The following is a 17,850-nucleotide window of genomic DNA, read 5'->3' on the forward strand; positions in this document are numbered from 1 at the left end:
ACAAGTGTGAGCCACCATGTCCAGCCAGTAACTGATTTTTGTCAAAAGCACCAAGAGCATACATTGGGAAAGTGATAGTCTCTTCAATAAATGGTGCTGGAAAAATTGGATATCCACATACAGAAAAATCAAACTAGACCCCTGTCTCTCACCATATATAAAAATCACCTCAAAGTGGGTTGAAGACCTAAACGTACCACCCAAAACTATGAAACTACTAGAAGGAAATATAGGGGAAATGCTTTATAACATTGATCTGGACAGGGATTTTTTGGATAAGACCTCAAAAACACAGGCAACAAAAATAAAAATTGACAAATGGGATTACATCAAACTAAAAAGCTTCTGCACAAAGGAAGCAATGAATAAAGAGCACACATAATGGGATAAAAAATTTGCAAACTGTACATCTGTGACAGGTAATTCTTGCATTGCTATAAAGAGATACCTGAGACTGGATAATTTATAAGAAAAGAGGTTTAATTGGCTTATGCTGCAAGCTGTACGGTAAGCATAGTGCTTGCATCTGTTTCTGGGGAGGCCTCAGGAAGCTTACAGACATGATGAAAGGTGAAGAGGGAACAGGTGTCTCACATGGCAGGAGCAGGAGCAAGAGAGACTGGGGTGGAGAGTTACCACACACTTTTAAATGATCAGATCTCATGAGAACTTGTTTGCTATGGCAAAGGCAGAACCAAACCATGAGGAATCCACCCCCATGACCCAGACACCTCCCACCAGGCCCCACCTGCAACACTGGGGATTACAATTCAACATGAGATTTGGTGGGGACATATATTCAAACTATATCATTGTCTGACAGGTTAATATTCAGTATATAAAAGAAACTGAATAGCAAAACCACAAATAATCCTATTTATTGATGGAAAACCTAAGACATTTATCATAAGAAGATATACAAATAGATGGCCAACAGGTATATTAAAAACTGTTCTACATCTCAAATTATCAGATAAATACAAATAGAAACCACAATGAGATGTCACCTCATTCTAGTTAGAATAGCTATTTTTGAAAAGACAAAGGATGATGTGTTGACAAGGATGTAGAGAAAAGGGAACCCATACACACTGTTGGTGGGAATGGAAACTACTGCAGCCAATATAGAAAACAGTGAGGAGGTTCCTCAAAAAATTGCAGGTAGTACAAATTTTTGTACCGTATGATACAGCAATCCTGCTGTTGGGTGTATATGCTAAAGGAAAGGAAATCAGTATGCTGAAGAGGTATCTGCACTCCCATGTTTGTTACAGCACTCTATTCATAATAACCGAGATATGGAATTGACTTAAGTGTCCATCAGTGGATGAATGGATAAAGAAAATGTGATATATATATAGACACACACAGAGTGGAATACTATTCAGCTATTAAAAAGAAGGAAGTCCTGTCATTTGCAGTTATATGAACGACCCTGGAGGGCATTATGCTAAGTGAAATAAGCCACACAGAAAGACAAAAACTGAATGATCTCACTTATATGTTGAATCTGAAAAAGTTAATCTCTTAGAAATAAAAAAGTAGAATAGTGGTTACCAGAGGCTAGGAAGGGTAGCAAGGAATGGGGGAGATGGGGACAGGTTGGTAATTGGGTACAAAGTTACAGTTAGATGGGAGGAATAAGTTCTGGTGTTCTATTGCACATTAGGGTAACTGTAGTTAACAATAGTGCATTATGTATCTCAAAATAGCTAGAAGGGAGGATTTTGAATGTTTTTACTACAAAGAAATGAGAAATGTTTGAGGTGATGGATTTACGAATTACGTTGATTTGATCAATATGCAGTGTATACATGTGTCAAAGCATCACACTGTATTCCATAAATATGTATAATGATGTCAATTAAAAATAAAACTTAAAAATGTATATTTTCTTTTTTTATTCTAAATATTATTTTGTATATATTTTCAAGTGACTGTTCTTTCATCCATACAGAAAAACAAAACACAACTAGGTAGCCGTAAAGAAAACAAAAAATTGTATGAACCCTGAATTTTAAAACACTGCTGCAATTAGTCTGATCTCTTTCTATAGATTAGAGATTAAACAATTAAAACAACCTTGTGAATAAAAAGACAGGAAATATTGTAAGATTGGCATTTGTACAAAGATAAATGATATAGTTACTTTAAGATATTTTAGATACTATTATTTTTACCCCCTTGTTTAGGAAAGTAAGTCTAAACCAACAACCTTGAAGCCCATAATTCTGAATGAAATTGTAGATGCTCACAAAGAAAAGATCAAGGAAGTTATTATGAAAGAGAGTGTGGCACCCACCGAGCACCTCAGACTCTATGACAAGTATGACTTTTTAATTACCAGAAAAGCTGAGCAAGATGTTGATAACTTCCTTGCAGAAAATCATAGTTATGAAAAAATAATAAATGAAATTCGCAGATACCAGAAACTAATAGAGGAAATACAATACACATCCATAAAGGTAAATAACTCCAGTTTTGTACAACTGTTATCTCTCTGTGGTATCTTTTCCCCAGTTTTATTAGGGTGTATTTTTAAAACACAGTGAAAGAATTAGAACATTACCATCAACAGGAAAAATATTTATGGAGCTTCTGATGTGTCTCCAGCATTGTGGTAAGCCCTGGGTATAAGAAGCTAGGCAAAATACAGTTCTTGTGCTCATGTAGCTGAGACTCTGCTACCACAACTCTGACGGGTATTTTATATAATTTGCCCTGTCCCTACAATTCCAAGAACCTATTTGATGTTTGCCTTAATGTTTATAAATCCTGTGGAAAATACGGTAATTACACTGAAATGTGGTTTTGTTTAGAATACCAGTAACTTAAAATTTTCTTTTTTGTCCCTTTTTACATTTTCTAAATTTTCTACCATGAACATGCATTTTTTTGTACAGAGCAACTATAGCGTTTGAAACCTACATTATTTATTTAGCAATATACTAATTCAATTCACCAAAATTGTTATTGCAATTCAATTCCTGAGATTGAATTGGTTTCCAAGATAATAAACTTTTCAAGGATATTTACCCAGAAGATAGTTGTATAATACAAATGGATTATTCAGAAAACCCTCCCTGAATTATATGTTTTTAAAAATCTTAATCTTGTCATATCACACAAAAATAAAAATTATGAGAATGGCAAAATGTGAAAATCTGTTTGTTTTATGTCTTATGGTGATTAAACTTTTAATCTTTTGCAGACTATTCGTTTAGGAATGTTTGAAATGCACTGTGAGGAATTAATCAGAGCTTTGGTGAAGCGAGCAGATATTATTTGTGGGAAACTTCTAGCTAAAATGTTCAGAGATCATCAGGAAGTAAATACAAGGTATTCATGTGATACTGATTTTTTTTATGTTTTGGGAGGGGATGTTTAATAGAATCAGCTGCCACTCAACTAAAATAATGGATTAGAGCAGTGCCATAAATGATCCAAAAGGAATGATTATGCTAAACTTATTTCTACTTGGCTTTAAGTGTCACTTTGTGATGTAATGTGATTATTATTAGTAGTAGTTTCTTCACCACAAATGTGCCTTCCCAATTGTCTGAGTTAAGGTGGTATTAAAATGTATTGGTATTTCTTTTGCACAAGTGAAGTGGACATTATCTAACTTCAGAGTTCTATATTTGTGTAATCAATATGCAAAGTGGGTTTCAAAGTAGATTTACATAGTAGTTGTTATGGGTCCTAAGGGACCATCACATTTGAAACTTCATCTTCCTATAATTACTCTTGAGGGCCATAGTAGCTTTTTCTTTGATCTGGAAATTCATTTACTGACTAACCTAGGGATTTTTGGGAAAACTGACCCATGTTAAGTAAACTCACAGAATACTAGTGTATAAAGCAGAATACCTGTTTAAGACAAGAAGCAGAAAAGTGTAATGTTGCTCTGGGACTCTCTCAACTGGCATCAGTTACATGCGTGAAAAACTCCAAATAATCAGGGTATATTTTATGATTATGGTATCAGAGAAAAAAATAGATCTTTTTTTTTATAAGAAAGAAATATTAAAAATATTTCTTTCAAGCTGTATAAGAAGCCTGAAGGAAGTTTTATTTACCTATCTTGTGTTAGGCACAAGACTAGCCACTTAGGCTCTAAGGCTCTAAATGTGAATGAAACTGCTGAAGGAAGTCACAATGTAGATGGAGAAATAGACATACAAACCAGTAAATTACAGTACCATGCAGTAAATACTGTAATGAGCCACAAGGTAGAACAGAGAGGACAGAATTAATTTCCTCCCAAGATGGAGTTTGGGGGAGGGGGAGAATCAGGGAAGGCTGCGAAGAGGAACTGACGTGTGAATTTTGTTTTGAAGGATGAGTGGGAGTCCATCAGGTGTACAGTGTGGGTGAAAGAATTCCAGGAAAAGAAGACAATATGTAGAGGGCAGTGAGGTGTGAAAATGGCAGGGTGTATTCCAAGAACTAGGAGTGGTTTGCATTGATTTCACAGACAGCATGAGGGAATAGAGGTGAAAGGCAAGGCTGGGGATAAAGGCACCATGTGAAAGAGGACTAGGACTTGAATACCTTATCTAGGAACCAGATCATATTTTCAGCTTAAAGCACCATTTCCTCTAAAAGAACTGGAAGAACAGTGAAAGTGTCTTCTCATTATTGCTGTTCATGCTGGGTGAAATCTTTATTTTAATTTCATAGCTACTTCCCCTGCCTCTTAATGCTCTCTGAGCTTGTGCCAGTTCTACTTTTTCCCATTGTCTCCTAATTATGCCTCTTGCCTCTCACCAGACTCCCTAGGATGGACAGAGGACATATCAGGACTATTAAAGGAGCCATTAGATATGAATGCCTTCTACTTCTTGCCCCTGCGTGGTTTGACTCACCTCCAGAAAGCCTGTCTCCCACATACTCAGGGCGCAGGAGTCTGTCACACCATTCAGTTTTTCTCTCTGCCGAGGAGCTCAGCCCCATTGCTTTCAATGCCTCTGAACCGGGCTCCTTCAGTCATCCCTTCTATATTCCTTATTGTGAACCTCTTCTTACCTGTTGATTTTCCCTCTGAAGGTTACAAACATGTTGGAGGCCCTCTTTCATCTCCCAGCCTCAGACTTTAACCCATTATCCCATGCTGTTCCTCTCTCCTTCACTTTTCAGTCAATCTTATTGAAGAATTGTTCTGCTTGTTTCATTTGAACTCCCTTAGCTCTTGCGACTTTTTTTTCTCTATGCCAAAATAAGTTCATGATTTATATTGGCAGCAACCCAAATCAGTAGGAAATATTTGCATATTACTGGAAGTTTCTGAGCACACAGGCCTATTTTAAACAATCTCGCTAAGTATAGTTAATCATTCCTTTCCTTTGTACTACTTTCTTTGTGCCATCTCAACTAAATCTCCGTTAGAGCCCTTAAAGCTCAGGTTGGAAATGATTGTTCACAGTCCTATCTCCCTTACTGTATTGTGAGTTGCTTGAGGGCCATTATGCTATCTGATTCATTTATGTATCACTGTCACAATATTATAGTTGAAAATGGAATAGATCATTAAATGTGCACTGAGTAAGTAAATGTATGCAAATTTGCTTTTAATTATTAGATGTCATATAGCTAAGTTATATTTTTTATTTTTCATGCAATGGAATATTTAAACAGTATACAGGAATATATTTTGGAATTACATTTAACCATAAATATATAAGATTGGTTTTGCTTGGTGTTTCAGATTATGCGATGAATTTGAGAGGATAGCTGAAAAAGCTCTTAGCACTCCTCCAAATACAGCAGAACTAATGGAAATGAAGGTATTTTTTATAGCTTCTCCATAATTGTGTGTGTATCAATTAATTATTGACACAATAATGTAGAGTAATAAATCACTCCAAAAGTTAAGACAGATTAAAAATCATAATGACTTTCAATTAGCTGGGCATGCTGGGTTGCACCTGTAGTCCCAGCTACTCGGGAGGCTGAGGCAGGAGAATTGCTTGAACCTGGGAGGCAGAGGTTGCAGTGAGTCGAGATTGTGCCACTGCACTCCAGCCTGGCAACACAGCAAGACTCTTGTCTCAAAAAAAAAAAAAATAATAAAATAAATAAAAAGTAATAATGACTTTCAAAATACTTAGCTCATGAGTTTGCAGTTTGGTAATTTAGGCTAGATGCTCCTGCTTGGTTCTTCTGGTCTCCATGGGGTCACCCTGTTGGGTCACTCACTCAGTTGGGTTGACTAGCCTACTATCCTTCAGCAGGTTGACTTAGCTCCACTTATCCCTCAAGCCAGAGCAGGCTCATCTGGGTGTGTTCTCATGTCATGGTACAGACATACAAGCAAATTCAATTGTACAAGTACTTTTCAAGACTCTCCTTGTGTCACATTAGCTAACATCTCATTGACCAAAACAAGTCTGATTGAGAGGACCCTACAGGGCATTGATACTGGAGAGGTGAAGTATTGGAACAATTAATGCAATTATCTATCAGGTTATTTTTGAGAACACACAACAATTATTGCCATGCTAACAGGCACAAACCAGGACTGTCCTGGGCAGCCTGAGCTATGTAATCACTCTTCATTTATTTTATCAACAAATATTTAAGCCTTAAGTGACATTTTATTTTTTATAAAAGCTGTATTTTGTTTATATTAAGCTTTTCTGTGGTAGTTTGTTAAAGTATATTTTGTGCATAGAATTTATGACACTGAAAATATTAGGTAAGTCTCACTTTCATCATTTCTCATGTTACTTCTATGTTTGAGGTTGATATGGTTTGAATGCTTGTCCCCTCCACATCTTGTGTTGAAACATGATCCCCAGTATTGGAGGTGGGGCCTAATAGGAGGTTTTTGGTGGATCCCTCACGGACAGCTTGGTGCCTTCCTGATGGTAATGAGTGACTTCTTGCTAGATTAGTTTTCTTGAGATCTGATTATTTAAAAGAGGCTGGCACCCCCTCCTTTCTCTTCTGCTCCTCCTCTTGCCATGTGTCACATTACCCTTTGCCTTCTGCCATGAGTAAAAGCTTCCTGAGGCCCTGACCAGAAGCAGATGCTGGCACCATGCTTCTTGTACAGCCAGCAGAACTGTCAGCCAAAAATCTTATTTTCTTTATAAATGTACCCAGCCTCAGGCATTCTTTCATAGCAGCACAAAATGGATTAATACAGAAGTCTACCTAATGGCAAGTAAAATAATGTTAAACAACTAATTGCCATTTCATCTTGTTTACTTTTCATTCTTATAACATTAAGTTTTTGTGGTATTTTTTCATTTTCTATTATTCAAAAAATCCTTTTAAATTTTGTTTTATTTTTAATTTTCATGGGTACATAGTAGGCGTATATATTTATGGGGAATATGAGATACTTTGATGTAGGCTTACAATGCATAATAGTAACATCAGGGTAAATGGAGTATCCGGCACCTCAAGCATTTATCCTTTGTGTTTCAAGCAATCCAATTATATACTTTTAGCTATTTCAAAATGTACAATTAAATTATTGACTGTAGTCATCCTGTTCTGCTGTCAAATACTAGATCTTTTTCATTCTTTCAAAATATTAATATATTTTTGTACCCACTAACCATCACCCCATCCCTCACATCCACCCACTACCCTTATAGACTCTGGTAGCCATCCTTCTATTCTCTACCTCCATTAGTTCAATTGTTCTAATTTTTAGCTATCACAAATAAGTGAGAACATGCAACGTTTGTCTTTCTGTGCCTGGCTTATTTCACATAATGACCTTCAGTTCCATCCATGTTATTGCTAATGACAGAATCTCATTCTTTTTTGTAACTGAATAGTACTGCATTGTGTACCACATTTTCTTTTTCTATTCATCTGTTGATGGACACTTACACTGCTTCCAAATCTTGGGTATTGTGAATAGCGCTACAAGAAACATGGGAGTTCAGATATCTCTTCAATATACTGATTTCCCTTCGTTGGAGTATATACCAGCAGTGGGATTGCTGGATCATGTGGTAGCTTTAGTTTTAGTTCTTCAGGAAACCTCCAAACTGTTCTCTATAGTGGTTGTACTAATTTACATTCCCACCACCAGTGTAAGAGGGTTCCCTTTTCTCTGCATTCTCAGCAGCCTTTATTATTGCCTGTCTTTTGGATAAAAGCCATTTTAACTGGAGTGAAATGATATGTCATTGTAGTTTTGATTTGCATTTCTCTGATGATCAGTGATGTTGAGCAGCTTTCCATATGCCTGTTTGCCATTTGTATGTCTTCTTTTGAGAAATATCTATTCAGATAATTTGCCCACTTTTCCATCAGATTATTCTATAGAGTTGTTTGAGCTCCTTGTATAGTGCTGCAATAGTATAGTTCTGGTTGTTAATCCCTCATCAGATGGGTAGTTTGCAAATATTTTCTTCCATGCTCTGGGTTGTCTCTTCATGTTGTTGATTGTTTCCTTTGCCACGCAGAAGCTTTTTAACTGGATGTGATCCCATTTGTCCAATTTTGCTTTGTTTGCCTGTGCTTGTGGGATATTACTCATACAAGAAATATTTGCCCAGTCCAAGTTCCTGGAAATTTTCTCCAATGTTTCCTTGCAGCAGTTTCATAGTTTAAGGTCTTAGATTTAAGTCTTTAATCAATTTTGATTTGATTTTTGTATATGTTGAGATATAGAGGTCTAGTTTCATTCTTCTGCATATTAATATCCAGTTTGCTCAGTACCATTTATTGAAGAGACTGTCCTTATCCCAAGGTATGTTCTTGGCATTTTTCTCGAAAATGAGTTCACTGTAGATTTATGAATTTGTTTCTGTATTCTTCATTCTGTTCCAATAGTCCGTGTGTCTGTTTTTCTGCCAGTACCGTGCTATTTTGGTTACTATAGCTCTGTAGTATAATTTCTAATCAGGTAGTGTGATTCCTCCAGTTTTGTTCTTTTTGCTCTGGAAAGCTTTGGCTATTCTGAGTTTTTTGTGGTTTCGTATAAATTTTAAGATTTTTTTTCTATTTCTGAGGAATGTCATTAACATTGACATTGCTTTGGGGGTAGTATGGACATTTTAACAATATTGTAGTCTTCTAATTTATGAACATGGAATATCTTTCTTTTTTTGGTGTCGTCTTTAATTTCTTTCATCATTGTGTTTTAATTTTCACTATAGAGATCTTTCACTTCTTTGGTTGATCCTGGGTATTTAATTTTATTTGTGGCTATTGTAAATGGGATTACTTTCTTGATTTCTTTTTCAGATTGTCCCACCTTTGGCATACATAAATATAAATGCTACTGATTTCTGTATGTAATTTTGTATCCTGCAACTTTACCGAATTTGTTTATCAGTTCTAATAGTTTTTTGGTGGAGTCTGTAGGATTTTTCAAATATAATATATTATCTGCAAACAAGGATACTTTGACTTCTTTCTTTCTAATTTGGATGACTTTTACTTCTTTCTCTTATCTGATTGCTCTAGCTAGGACTTCCAGTACTGTGTTGAATCACAGTGGTGAAAATTGGCATCCTTGTTGTGTTCCAGATTTTAGAGGAAAGGCTTTCAGTTTTTCCCCATTCAGTATGATACTAGCTGTGAGTCTGTCCTGTGATTTTTATTGTGTCCTCCTGTGCACAATATTTGGGGGTTTTTATCATAAAGCAATGCTGAATTTTATAAAATGCTTTTTTAGCATCAATCAAAATGGTCATATGAATTTTGTCTTTCATTCTGTTGATATGATGTATCACATTAATTTGCATATGTTGGATCATCCTTGCGTCCCTGGGATAAATCCCACCTGGTCGTGATGAATGACCTTTTTAATGTGTGGTTGAATTCAGTTTGCTAGTATTTTGTCAAGGACTTTTGCATCAATATTCATCAGAGATATTGTCTTAAAGTTTTCTCTTTTTTTGATGTATGTTTGTCTAGTTTTGGTGTCAGAGTAATACTGGCCTCATAGAATTAGCTTGAAAGTATTTCCTCCTTGCATTAGTTCTCATGCTGATATAAAGAAATAACTGAGACTGGGTGATTTATAAAGGAAAGAGATTTAATTGACTCACAGTTCTGCAAGGCTGGGGAGGCCTCAGAAAACTTACAATCATGGCAGAAGGGAAAGCAAACATGGCAGCAAGAAGGCAAAGAATGAATGAAGCACGGTGGAAAAGCCACTTATAAAACCATCAGATCTCTTGAGAACTCACTCATTATCACCAGAACAGGCTGAGGATAACTGCCCCCGTAACTCAATTACCTCCCACTGGGTCCCTCCCATGATGCATGGTGATTATGGGAACTACAATTCAAGATGAGATTTGGGTGAGGAGACAGCCAAGCCATAGCACCCCTCCTCTAGTTTTTTGTTGTTGTTGTTGTTTGTTTGTTTGTTTGTTTTTGACTAGTTTGAGTAGAAGGTTTGGTAGAATTCAGCAGTGAAGGCATCAGGTCTTGGGCTTTTCCTTGTTGGTACACTTTTTATTATGGATTTGATCTTGTTACTTGATTTTGTTATCTGTTGGTCTGTTCAGGTTTTGTATTTCCTTGTGGTTCAATCTTGGTAGTTTGTATGTGTCTAGGAATTTGTCCATTTCTTCTAGGTTTTCCAATTTATTGGCATGTAGTTGTCTGTAGTAGCCTCTAATGATCCTTTGAATTTCTGTGGTTTTGATTGTCATGTCTTCTTTTTCATCTCTGATTTTATTTATTTGAGTCTTCTCTCTTTTTTTCTTCATCTGGCTAAAAGTATGTCAGTATTGTTTAGCTTTTCATAAAACCAACTTTTCAATTCATTTTTTTGGTATTCTTTATTTCAATTTCGTTTATTTCTGCTCTGATGTTTATTATTTATTTTCTTATACTAATTTTGGGTTTGATTTGTGCTTACTTTTAGAATTATTTAAATCAGTGGGTTGTTTATTTGAAGTTTTTCTACTTTTTAATTTAGCCACTTGTAGCTATAAAATTCCCTCTTTGTGATGCATTTGCTGTATCCCATAGGTTTTGTTATGTTGTGTTTCCATTATCACTTCCTCCAAGAAATTTTTTCAATTTCCTTCCTAATTTCTTCATTGACTCACTGATCATTCAGGAGCATGTTGCTTAATTTCCATCTGTTTGTGTAGTTTCCAAAATTCCTCTTGTTATTGATTTCTTGTTTTATTCCATTGTGGTCAGAGACTATGCTTGGTATTGTTTCAATTTTTTGAATGTTTTAAGATTTGTTTTGGCATCTACTATATGATCTATCCTTGAGAATGATCCATAAGCTGCAGAGAAGGAAGTATATTCTGCAGCCATTGGATGAAATGGCTGTAAATATCTGTAAATATTCTGTAAATATCTGTTAGGCCCATTTGGTCTATGGTGCAGATTAAATCTGATGATTCTTTGTTGATTTTTTGTATGAATGATCTTTTTTTGTATGACATATGGCATACGATTTTTTTTTGTATGACATGTTTTGTATGAATGTTGAAATGGGGTATTTAAGTCTCCAGTTATTATTCTTTGAGGTTTATGTCTCTCTTTAGCCCTAATCATATTTGCTTAATACACCTGGTGCTCCAGTGTTGGGTGCATATATATCTTCAATTGTTATATCCTGTGGCTGAATTGGCCCCTGTGTCATTATAGAATGACCTTTGTCTCTTTTAATAGCTTTTATCTTGAAATCTACTTATTCTGATATAAGTGTAGCTATTCCGGGTCTCTCTTGGTTTTCATTGGCATAGAGTATCTTTTTCCATTTCTTTATTGTCAGGCTATGTGTATGTTTGTAGGTGAAGTGTGTTTCTTGTAGGTGAAAGATCACTTGGTCTTGTTTTATTATCCTTTCAGCAAGGCTCTGTCTTTTGATTGGAGAGTTTAGTCCATTTACATTTGATGTTATTGTTGTTATTGATAATTTTGATTGATAAGTAAGGATATACTCCTGCCATTTTGTCATTTGTTTTCTGGTTGTTTTGCAGTCTTCTCTTCCTTCTTTTTCTCCTTTCTGTCTTCCTTTTAGTGAGGGTGATTTTCTCTGGTGGTATGTTTTAGCTTCCTGCTTTTCATTTTCTGCATGTCTGTTGTATGTTTTTTGATTTGAGGTTACCATAAAGTTTGCAAATAATATCTTATAATTTATTATTTTAAATTGTTGACAACACTGATTGCATAAACAAATAAGCAAGCAAAAAGAAAATTAATTTAAAAATCTATGTTTTGACTTGGCCCCCTGCTTTTTAACATTTTGTTGTTTCTGCTTATATCTTATTGTACTACCTGTCTGGAAAAGTTGTTGCGGTTATTTTTGCCAGTTCATCTTTCTGACTTTCTACTTAACATATATATATATATATAGAGAGAGAGAGAGAGAGAGAGACAGAGAGAGAGAGTTTACATGCCACAATTATAGTGTTATAATAGTCTGTGTTTTTCTGTTTATTTACAATAATTCATGAGTTTTGTACCTTCAGATGATTTATTATTGTCCATTATTGTCCTTTGCTTTCAGATTGAAGAACTCCCTTTAATATTCCCTGTAGGACAGGTCTGGTGTTGATGAAATCCCTCAGCTTTTGTTTGTCTGGGAAAGTTCTTCTTTCCCCTTCATGTTTGAAGGATATTTTCACCAGATTTACTATTGTAGGGTACAAGTTCTTTTTCCTTCAGCACTTTAAACATGTCATGCCACTCTTTGCTGGCTGGTAAGGTTCTCACTGAAAAGTCTGCAGTCAGACGTGTTGGAGCTCCATTGTGGGTTATTTTCTCTTGCTGTTTTTAGGATCCTTTCTTTATTTTTGACCTTTGGGAGTTTGGTTATTAAATGCTTTGAGGTAGTCTTTGTTGGGTTAAATCTGCTTGGTGTTCTGTAACCTTCTTGTACAGAAATATTCATGTTTTTCTCTAGGTTTGGAAACTTTTCTGTTGTTATCCTTTTGAATAAGCTTCTACCTATGTCGCTCTCTCTACCTCTTCTTTAAGGCCAATAACCCTTAGATTTGCCCTTTTGAGGCTATTTTCCAGATCCTATAGGTGTACTTCATTCTTTTTTTTATCCTTTTTTCTTTTGTCTCCTCTGTGTATTTTTAGATAGCCTATCTTCAGGCTCACTAATTCTTTCTTCTGTCTGATCAACTCTGCTGTTAAGAGTCTGATGCATTCTTCGGTATGTCAATTGCATTTTCAACCCCAGAATTTCTTCTTATATTTAATTATTTCAAATTCCTTGTTAAATTTATATGATGAGATTCTGAATTGCTTCTCGGAGTTATCTTGAATTTCAGAGAGTTTCCTGAAAACGGGTATTTTGAATTGCCTGTCTGAAATGTCACATATCTGTGTCTCTTTGGGTTTATCTCTTTGGTGCCTTATATAGGTTGTTTGATGAGGTTATGTTTTCTTGGACAGTCTTGATGCTTGTGGATGTTCATTGGTGTCTGGGCATTGAAGAGTTAGGAATTGTACTCTTAGCATTCTGGGCTTGTTTGTACCCATCCTTCTTGAGAAGACTTTCCAGGTGTTTGAAGGGACTTGAATGTTGTGATCTAAGTTTGTGGTCACTTCTTCTGTATCTGCATTAAGGGATACCCCAAGCCCAGTAACACTGTGGATCTCATTGCCTTGTAGAGATACTGCCTTGGTGGTCTTGGATAAAATCTGGAAGACTTGTATTGATTACCAGGCAGAGACGCTTATTCTCTTCCCTTAATTTCTGTCAAATAATTAGAGAGTCAGTCTCTCTCTCTCTCTCTCTCTCTCTCTCTCTCTCTGTCTCTGTCTCTCTCTCTGTGTGTGTGTGTGTGGTGGGGGGGGTGGGTATGTGTGTGTCTGCTAACCTGCCTGGAACTGGGAGAGGGGTGACACAAACACCCTTGTGACCATCACCACTAGGACTGTGCTTGATCAGAACTGAAGCCAGCACAACACTGGTTCTCATTTAAGGCCCATGGTAACCTCTGCCTTGCTACTGCCTGTGTTCATTCAAGGCACTAGGGCTCTACAATTAGCAGATGGTAAAGCCATCCAGGCATGTGTTCTTCCCTTCAGGTCAGTGAGTGGCCCCAGCCCCGAGTGCCCCTGAGATGCTGCCTGGGAGCCAGGGCCTGGAGTGGGAAACCTTAGGAATCTATGTGGTACTCTATTGCAGCTGAACTGGCATCAGACCATGAGACGAAATCCTTCCCACTCTTCCCTCCCCTTTTGGTAAGTATAGGAGACTCTTATGTCCACCACGACAGGTCCTTGGGGAGTATTGCCAGGCCATAGCCAATGTTCACTTAAGGCCCAAGGGCTCTTGAGTCAGGTTGTGGTGCATGTTGCTAAACCTAGGATCCACTTTCACAAAATAGGGCTCCCCTCTGGCTCAAGATAGGTCCAGAAATTCCTTCTAACAGCCAAGGCCTGGAATTGGGGACCCCAAGATCCCACTTCATACTCTACCACACTGTGGCCGAACTGCAAGGCCAAGGTATTTAAACTGCAAGACAGAGTCCTCTTTACTCTTCCCTCTGCTTTTCTTAAGCAGAAGGAGTCTCTCCTGGTAGCCACTACAGTTGTGAATATGCCAGATCACACCTGAAGCCAGGACATCTCAGAGTCTCATCCAAGGCCCAGGGTATTTCCTAACTGGCTACTGCTCCTGATTATTCAGTGCCCAAGGGCTCTTTAGTCAGCAGGTGATGAATTCTGCCAGGACTGCATCCCTCCCTTCAAGCCAGTGGGTTTTCTTCTGGCCCATGTGTGTCTAGAAAAGTGTCTTCCAGGGGTTAGGGCCTGGGATGGGGGCCTCATGACTCTACCCAGTACCTTATCCTACTGTGGTTGAGCTGGTATCCAAGTTGCAAAGTCTTCTTTACTCTTTTCTCTCTTCTCCTCAAGTGGAATGAAGGGGTCTTCTTTGGAGCCGTGAGCTGTGCTGCCTGGGGTTGAGGGAGGGGATGGCACAACCACTTCTTGAGCTGCTGTGGCTGTTATATCACTAGGTCATGTGCTTCCCAAGCCAACTGGCTCTGACCCCACACAGCACTAAAACTTGCCTAGGAGTCGCAGTTCTTGTGGTCTAGACTGCCTTTCAAGTTGTTTAGGGCCTCAGAGCGCTTTAGCCCATGGCAGCAAGGTTTGCCAAAACTCAGGTTGTAACGTCTGGAACTCAGGTTGAACGTCCCTCTGGCTACGGCTGGTCTAAGTGGTCCCTCCATGGACATTGGCTGAGGTCTGCCCTTGTTGGCAGCACCGAGTTCCAACACAAAGTCCCACTCTCCCTCCCTGCGAACACAGATTCTCAGTGCCTCGCAGCTGATGCTGGGGGCTGGGGGAGGGATGGCATCCACAGTTCAAGACTATCTTTCCCACCCTCTTCAGTGCCTCTTTCAGTGATATGAAGTTATACCAGGTACTCTGATCATTCACTTGATGTTTGGTTTTCATGAAGGTGCTTTTGGGTTTAGATAGTTGTTAAAGTTGGTATTTCAATGGGGAGAATGATCAGTGGAGGCTTCTATTCAGCCATCTTTCTCTGCCTCGATCCTAATTTTAAAATATTTAAGTGCGCCCAGCAAAACGTAAAAATCATTCAAAACTTTCCATACACAGGAAATTATAAAAAAAGAGTTAAAGTGATTACATATATATTTTTAAAAATTATTCACTTAAAATTTGTTAAAATCATTAAAACCAATGTTTACATATCAGTCTCTAAGGGAGTTCTGTCCTTTTAAAAGTATTTGTACTTGGATTGAGGTCCTTCATATGTGACTGTGTGTGTGTAAAATATACACACATGCCTATATATATTCTTTTTAAAACATTTTTATATTTTATATTAATTATGGAACAGTAAGTGATTCTTTGATTATGGATGATTATAAATGTAGTTGGAGAGTTAAGTTGTAAATTCCTGTTCATTAAAGGAAAATTCCTTTGGAAAAATGAATATTGAATATGGAGAGTGTCATTTTGGATGATTATAAATGTAGTTGGAGAGTTAAGTTGTAAATTCCTGTTCATTAAAGGAAAATTCCTTTGGAAAAATGAATATTGAATATGGAGAGTGTCATTTATTTATCCTCCTAGCCATTACTGGAAGTATTTAGGAATTTGGGGGCTATTTATTGTGAATTTCTACTATACATAACATTGCCTGATATTTCAAATATTTCTATATTTAAAAAAGATTATTTCCACAAGGGCAAAACAGCAGGTGAATTTATTCAGTACAGAAATCAGTCCTTTGGTATTGGTAAGGGGAAATAAAAATCCAGTCATTTGACTACATAGAAAGCTGATTAAATTATCAAAAATATATTTTCAGCTAGACATTTTGTTACTTGTGGAAACCACCATAGTTTGCATCCTGTTGGTTTGGATTTACAACATAAAAACATTTAGTCTAATTAGAATAATATATCAATGAACAATTTCTTTCTTTCTTTTTTTTTTTTGAGATGGAGTCTCACTCTGTTGCTTAGGCAGGAGTGCAGTGGCGCAGTCTCTGCTCACTGCAAGCTCCGCCTCCTGGGTTCACACCATTCTCTTGCCTCAGCCTCCCGAGTAACTGGGACTACAGGCGCCCGCCACCACGCCCAGCTAGTTTTTTGTATTTTTAGTAGAGACGGGGTTTCACCATGTTAGTCAGGATGGTCTCCATCTGCTGACCTCGTGATCCACCCATCTCGGCCTCCCGAAGTGCTGGGATTACAGGTGTGAGCCACCAACAATTTCTAAGCAACTTTCTCCTTCAAAAACGTTGTTAGGTCTTCATCATTTCCTTCCTTCTCCCTTTCTTCCCTTTCCTTCTTCCCTTTCCCTTCCCTTCCCTTCTTTGCCCTTGCCCTTATCCTTTCCCTTCCCCTTCCCCTTCCCCTTCCCCTTTTCCTTCCCTTTCCCCTTTCCCTTCTTTCTTGAGACATGTCTCATTTTCTCACCCAGGCTGGAGTGCAGTGGTGTGATCTTGGCTCAGTGCAACCACTACCTCCTGGGTTCAAGCAATTCGCCTGCCTCAGCCTCCTAAGTAGCTGGATTACTAGCACCTGTCACCACACCCAGCCAATTTTTTTTTTTGTATTTTTAGTAGAGACTGGGTTTCACCATGTTTTGAACTCCTGACCTCAGGTGATCCACCTGTCTAGACCTCTAGGTTTACAGGCATGGGTTGCAGGCATGAGCCACCATGCCCAGCCGATTTTTAATATTTTCTTAAAAATACAAAGGAAGAATCAACCGTGGTGGCTCACGCCTGTAATTCCAGCATTTTGGGAGGCTGAGGTGGATGGATCACCTGAGATTAGGAGTTTGAGATCAGCCTGTCCAACATGGTGAAACCCCGTCTCTACGAAAAAAACAACAAAAACCTAGCACATGCTTGAATCCCAGCTACTTGGGAGGCTGAGGCAGGAGAATCGCTTGAACGTGGGAGGCTGAGGCTGCAGTCAGCCGAGATCGTGCCACTGCACTCCAGCCTGGGTGACAGAGTGAGACTCCAGCTCAAAAAAAAAAAAAAAAAAAAAAAACACTTTATAGGTCAAAACAATTCAGAGAAAGAGGAAAAAGTGGCATTCAGAGTGAAGTGAAAGTGCATCCATGTTTAGGTTATCACATTCCCACCTGCCCAATACCCATAAAACAAGAATTTCATTCCATGACACAAAGGAGCTCTTACTACCTTGAATGGTAGTCCAGAAGTATTGGTACCAGAGGGACTGGAACTAACAAAAAAATTTTGGTTGTCCTTGAGTATTCAGTCGTGGGATAAATGTAACAAAGCCATCTGTCTGCTGCCCTACCACTCTGCTGCAGCTCTGCTGACCCTCAGCCCCTTACCCTTGCTCCTTCTTGCCATTGGGCCCATGTTCCCTCCACATGCATCCCTCTCCACTTGTTTCATTCCCTCATTTCCTTCTATTTGTG

The 17,850-nt window shown here is 37.8% G+C and overlaps 1 protein-coding gene across 1 annotated transcript in view; it reads left to right on the forward strand.

Moving 5' to 3' along the window:
- Nucleotides 1–17,850, forward strand: part of DNAH7 (dynein axonemal heavy chain 7) — a 341,498-nt gene that overhangs the window by 79,802 nt on the left and 243,846 nt on the right. Inside the window, exons 13-15 of the mRNA XM_033230791.1 lie at nt 2,193–2,465; nt 3,212–3,339; nt 5,708–5,786. Coding sequence (XP_033086682.1) covers nt 2,193–2,465; nt 3,212–3,339; nt 5,708–5,786 — 480 coding nt within the window. The remainder of the gene's footprint in view (nt 1–2,192; nt 2,466–3,211; nt 3,340–5,707; nt 5,787–17,850) is intronic.

Source organism: Trachypithecus francoisi, unplaced genomic scaffold (assembly GCF_009764315.1).
Source record: "Trachypithecus francoisi isolate TF-2019V2 unplaced genomic scaffold, Tfra_2.0 Lachesis_group13, whole genome shotgun sequence".
In the NCBI taxonomy this organism is placed as follows: Eukaryota; Metazoa; Chordata; class Mammalia; order Primates; family Cercopithecidae; genus Trachypithecus; species Trachypithecus francoisi.